We start from the raw sequence: 6,377 nt of genomic DNA, 5'->3' as shown, positions 1-6,377 counted from the left end.
TCTTTCTCCTCTCCCACTCCCCAGCGCAGTGTCCTTATTTACCTTCCGCTCTCTCTCTCTCTCTCTCTCTCTCTCTCTCTCTCTCTCTCTCTCACACACACACACACACACACGCTCGCTCTCTCTCTCTCTCTCTCTCTAGGTCTCCCTCTCTCTCTTTTCTCTCTGACTCTCGCTCTCTATTCCCCCACTCTATCTCTCTACTCTCACGCTCTCTCTCCCGCTAAGAAGACCCTCAATAACGCCGAGCCACGCCGCCACACTACTGCTCTCACACCCCGGCAGAGGGCGTACCTTGTCGTAGGGCAGACACCTGTAGTTGGCCAGCCAGGCTAGCACCTGACAGGCATACGTCTGTATCTCGGGGCAAGCGCGATGGGCCGCCATCGTACCCATGATCGTAGCAGCTGCCTCGTACTCCACCATCATGCACAGGTTCTGACTAAAGTGGCAGAACATCTCCAGTAGCTGAAGCCAGAGAATGTTGTGTCCGACAGGGTCCTGCAAATAGATGTATGCCCCATTAGGGAATAGAGTTAGGAATAGGGTTAGGGATAGTGGTAGAGGTGATGATCAGGGTTTGGGTAGGTGCTCGGGTTAGGTTTAAGTTTAGGGTCAGGGTTAGAGGTTATGGTTAGGGTTAGGGTTAGTGTTAGAGGTCATGATTAGGGTTAGGGTTAGGGTTAGTGTTAAGGTACGGATTAGTGGTAGAGGTCATGATTAGGTATAGGATAGATGCTTAGTTTAGCATTCAGATTAGGTTTAAGATTAGTGTTAGGGTTGGAGGTTATGGTTAGGGTTAGGGTTGGGGTTGGAGGTTATGGTTAGTGTTAGGGTTGGGCGATACGTTTACGTTTAGCGTACTGCAAGCATGCTGAAGACGCACTAACGCGGACGAAGTACGTGCGCACTAATAGATACTTTGCGCGTACTGCTAGCTATACTCACGAGGGAAAACTTGAGCAATTCTATGAGTAGGCGTATGACGGGCTCGTGTGCTGGTAACGTGACTTCAGCGTCGATGCTGGACTGTGAAGCTTTGTTGTAGCGTAGGATGAAGCGACTGAGCACGTCGCTGTAGTAGGGCTGCTCCTGCGATCAGACGCATAGCCACACGTTAAAAAACTCACTTACACGCGCACACGCACGCACTCACGCACACATCAACACACGCACACGCACACGCACACTGGGTGTAAGGTTGTGGTGGAGTAAGGGAGAGGGGTGGGGTGTAAGGTTGTGGTGGAGTAAGGGAGAGGGGAGCGGGTGTAAGGTTGTGGTGGAGTAAGGGAGAGGGGAGCGGGTGTAAGGTTGTGGTGAAGTAAGGGAGAGAGGAGTGGGTGTAAGGTTGTGGTGGAGTAAGGGAGAGGGGAGCGGGTGTAAGGTTGTGGTGGAGTAAGGGAGAGAGGAGCGGGTGTAATGTTGTGGTGAAGTAAGGGAGAGAGGAGTGGGTGTAAGGTTGTGGTGGAGTAAGGGAGAGGGGTGGGGTGTGAGGTTGTGGTGGAGTTAGGGAGAGGGGTGGGGTGTAAGGGAGAGGGGAGCAGTTGTAAGGTTGTGGTGGAGTAAGGGAGAGGAGCGGGTGTAAGGTTGTGGTGGGGTAAGGGAGAGGGAAGCGGTTGTAAGGTTGTGGTTAAGTATATACCGTAATAATAGTATATTAATTTATATTAATTTAGTATTATTTAACCTTGATAATAGTATATTAGTAAGTAAGGGTGGGACGATCACGTGTGCCGAGCCGATACGACCTACGCGCAACCTCCCCCGTACGTTCTCCGCCCGTCGTGCTGCGCCACAAACTCGACGAGCGTCGGCGGCAGGCGCCCCCTGTAGGCGACGCCCGCGGCGACGACGGCGCGCGCCACCACGCATTGCAGCCGGAAGTGGAAGCGGCAACGAGCAGCGCCATCTATCGCGTCGATACGGTCCTCGTGTCCGCGCACGGCCGTCGAGCGCCAGTTCTCGAGAAAGCGCACGAACGCGCGCCACAGTCGGTACGGCATCGTCATGTCGCGGTCGGTGCGATCGACGCACGCGCGGTGGCGCCCCCTGCCCGCGAAGACGTGCTCGATCATGAGCAGCGCCACCGGGTCGAGCCACTGCTGCCGGCCGCAGTTCTGCACGACGCACAGGTAGAGGCAGACGAGGTGCGCAACGGTGGCACCATCTGCTGCGGCGACGTCCAGGTCGGCGCCAGCCTCCGTCAGCCACCAGGCGGCGCTGAAGTTTCGTCGTGCGATGGCGACGTGCGTCGGCGTCCTTCCCGCCGCGTCGCGAGCGTCCACCTCCGCGCCTGCCTCCAGCAGCGCCTCCACCAGGGGGCGCTGGGTGCGGTGGCGGTCGCAGGCGGTGTGCAGCGGTGTGCGGGCGGCGGCGTCACATGCCTGCGCGTCCGCCGCGTGCGACAGCAGCACGGTGGCGCCGGTGAGATTGCCGCATTCGCACGCAACGTGCAGTGCGGAGCGCCCTCTGCTGTCGGCAGCATCTGTCAGTGCACCGTACGCCAGCAGTAGCTGCAGGCATTCACTGTACGGGGGTACCACCTCGTGTCTAGTTGTCGTCGCCACGGTGACGTGCAACAGTGGCGTTCCCTTTTCATCTCGCGCATTAGCGTCCGCACCCTGATTCAGCAGTTGCTCTGCGGTGATTGCGTCACCGTGGCAACACGCCCGCCACAGCCGCATGGCAGGGGTTAGCTCGTCGGGTGGCGCGCCCTGCTGGAGAGTGAGAACAGTGGCGTCTATGTTGCCAGACAGGAGCACCATCTTTAGAGTGTTCGGTTGCCACGACTGTGCCACTTATCTGAAAGACGCAGGCATGACAATACAATGTAGCGATGCAGATGAGATAGAGACGAGAGGAGCGGATGGATAGCAGAATCTGGCTGAGCGTTGCCAATCGGAGATGCGTGGTGGCGTGTGATATGTCTACTTGCGTGGGGGAGGGGAGGGCACATTACGCATGGAAACACGACAAACTGTAGAGCTGCACATGAAGCTGTAGATGTGATATACTGTAGTGGGGGTTCTTTCTGTAGGGTTAATGTTTGTAGATGCCAAATGTTCGTATTGAAACTTGAACAGGCGAGTCACAGGACACACGATCATTATTCTCAGGAGCACAATTAAGTTGCATCAATCAAGACTGCCAGACGCCCGCTAAAATTTTTTTTCCAAAATTACCAAAATTACAAAAATTCCGACTCCCGGGTCTCGTCCGTCACCTCTTTTGATAGGAAAGTCCTCTTTCTTTCTCTCTGACCTATGCATGGGCTTCCCCTCTTTCTCGCGCAATCAGAGGCGCTCTCCCTTAATTCATTAGTGAGTGACCCCCTCGGAATTTGGCGTGTTGGTTGAGCAACACCCGTGGATCTGGCCCGTTGCCATCTCCCTGGTTTATTACTCTTTCTATGATTGCTTATGAATGTTCACTGTTGTCATATCTATTAGAAACCACAAATAGGAGAATTATGACATCAATAATATCATCTCCTAAATGGACTTAATTAAACGTTGTTAATTAATCGCACGATGTCCTTGTTTAGTACGTTTTTTCCACTCCTATTTCCCAAGCAATCTACATCTCTATGTTATGCAATAACTATAAGACCAAGAAGGTTTTGCTACGTTACAATATTACTCGTAACAAGTGTTTGCACCCGGGAAGGGCAGGAGGGATGATGGTGGGCGCGGAGTGAGAGATGGCAGGGAGAAAGTGAATGGGGAGGAAGAATGAGGAGACTGAGAGTGTGAGAAAGAGAGAGAGAGAGAATGTGTGTGAGAGAGGGAAAGAGTGAGAAATGAAAGGGGAATAAGGGGGAATGGGAGAGCGAGAGAATGTGAGAGAGAGAGAGAGAGAGAGAGAGAGAGAGAACGAGTGGGAAGAGAAAGGGGGAGAAGGCAGGGATGGGAGAGAGAGAGAGAGGGTGACAAAGAGATGAATCTTCTGGGGTAGTGTGTAGGACTGCCACTCTCGTGGTTGCCACTCTCACTACCACACATAACGAGGCGTGCACTCGATTATAATAACAGGGTTGTCATAATATAGACTGTCTAATATAGTGACATAATCTATATTATGACACTCCTGATAATATTACCAGTAGTAACGAAACCCTTATTGTTACACTTATTACCCTTACTATCTTTTTTACTGCAAATTTCCTATCCTTTACTCTTGAGAACATTGATGTACGCCACCGTTCATTGCCATCATCCGTGTTCTATGATTTTAAAAGAGCACACAAACCGTGTGTGCGTGGCGCTTGATAATTGATGTGGAGTTTACTATAATAACGAGATGCGGGATATTTACCTCGTATGTTCGTTGCTGCTCTAGATCTCCTACCTCTCGTGCTTACTGCAGGATGCTCATGGCTTGACGGTGGTCATGCTAGTTATAGCTTTCTAGCTGACACGTCGACTGAGGTCTTACTGAGGTGTTTGAACTCGCTGCGCTAGTAACAGTATTGCTGATGCTGTTGCTGATGCTGTTGCTGATGCTGTTGCTGATGATGAGTTCAGTATTGCACTAAATATAGCTGCAGTCAGCAGACCCACATATAACAAGCCAGTTTCCGCTGCGCATGCCGACCTGCCCGACCTAGTTAGTGCTGTGTTAGTTGGGTGGCTGTTGGAGCACGTGCGTATAGTTGATGTTATTCCACGCTGTTGTGAACCCGTGATGCAGCCGTGCAATGCGGTTAGCGTGTGCAGCGGTCGATGCTTCGCGAACAAAGTTCACCACTGTGAGAAGCCCATGACGGCGAAAAAGCTGCGGCTGTCGTTCTTGCTGTTTGCTTGCCCGCGCATCCACCCTTGCCCTCTCTGTCTACAACTCTACATGCTCCCGTCATCCCAGTTGGCAAGATTCCAGTAGCATCTCGTGACTTGGAACCAACTATTCTCGTACGCTGGGGGAGGGGGGTGTAAGGGGGATGTTGATGCTACTGTCGGGGGGTGTTCGACCGGTGATGTCGTCGTTATTTTATCGCAGAGAGGTTCATGCGCGTGCCGACGTATTTCAGATGTCAGCATCTCGTCACTGCGGCAAATAAGTCTCACCAGAGGGCAGCACATCCCAACGCTGAACACCGTTCTTCCCTACCTGGACGTGACGTCGAACCAGGAGTACTTGGTGAACAGGATACGCGGTAGGCTCTCAGGCGATCCGCAAACATCGCACAAAATTGCGCTCGTCTTTAAAAAGCTAAAAATGTCTCTGTGTGTATAAAATTTAGCTGTAAATTGTTTTGTTTTTCTGAACACCAGTAGCAAGCAAGAGCAGGTAAGGATCAATAATTGAAGGGAAAGATGAGTAGATCCGAAATAAAGCTAAAATTCTTTGTGTCAAGAATAGCTGCCACACTGAGGTACCATGACCCCATGGATGGCCCTACCTTTCCCCCCATTCCTCCCCCTACATCGATGTTATACCCTGGGCCATAATAAAAATATTGTTTGTTTGCCCTCACCCGACCAACCAGCCAAAAAGGGGCCCACTCAAACATTTTTATTGATCTTTCCCATTCTTTTTTTTTTACAAATTGTATCACTGTACATTATATACATCTGTAGGCAATACATTATATGTACCAAGCAAAACTAACATTTAACATAAAAGGTATCTCCACACAAGCACACCCGAGTATGTAGACACCATGCTGAATTTGTAAAAAGACCCCCCCCCTCCAAAAAAAGTGGCCTGGGTCGGGTGAGGGCAAACAACGATTTTTTTAATTGTGGCCCTACGTGACAGTAGGTTAGTACATAGGTGCTGATGCTGTCATTGCAGAGCTGGGCAGCGGAGGGTGCATGAGCGAGTATCGGTGGAATGGAGGCGGCAGCTTCAAGGGGAAACCCTGGGATGAACACCTGATCAGTGATGCTGGGGTGAGTGAGAGTTACAATACGTGCGTTTACCCGTGTGCATGGTGGTGGCGGTGGTGTATGCTGTTGTACGTTGTTGTTGTTATTGTTGTTGTTGTTGTTGTTGTTGCTGGTGATGATGGCAGTGGTGGTGTTGGCGGCGGTTCTTGGTGTTGTGGGCAGTATCGCTGGTCTTTTCCTTGTAGCTACAGCCAGCTTCATCAAGTTTTACAATACGTAGGAATAGCCCAGGGCCCATTGTCAGAAAGTCACAAGTCACAACCACAAATGCACCTTGAATAGTGAATACATCACAGGATCAGCTAAACACGAACTATTACGGCTAGCCCAAATAGTGGAATGTCCGCCTGTACGAGCTAGGAGGATCGATTGTTTATACGTGAAGTCTCTTGCGGCTGGGGTCCAAGGCCCGCGTAAGGGCCCTGGAAGCTCAGGGGTTTGAGAAAGCGGCCCGCGAGGCACGTGTGAATGGCTGTGCACATCGACGCT

The 6,377-nt window shown here is 51.5% G+C and overlaps 1 protein-coding gene across 1 annotated transcript in view; it reads left to right on the top strand.

Annotated features, from left to right (window-relative positions):
* The window catches only part of LOC106810688 (transmembrane protein 209-like), a gene marked incomplete at its 3' end in the record, with an annotated part of 27,644 nt that overhangs the window by 12,462 nt on the left and 8,805 nt on the right, over nucleotides 1–6,377 (top strand). The window contains 2 exon segments of the mRNA XM_014814121.1: nucleotides 5,027–5,152; nucleotides 5,794–5,891. Of these exon segments, the coding sequence (XP_014669607.1) occupies nucleotides 5,027–5,152; nucleotides 5,794–5,891 (224 nt within the window).

Source organism: Priapulus caudatus, unplaced genomic scaffold (genome assembly GCF_000485595.1).
Source record: "Priapulus caudatus unplaced genomic scaffold, Priapulus_caudatus-5.0.1 Scaffold464, whole genome shotgun sequence".
Lineage (NCBI taxonomy): Eukaryota > Metazoa > Priapulida > Priapulimorpha > Priapulimorphida > Priapulidae > Priapulus > Priapulus caudatus.
This window is presented reverse-complemented; position numbering and strand designations above follow the sequence as displayed.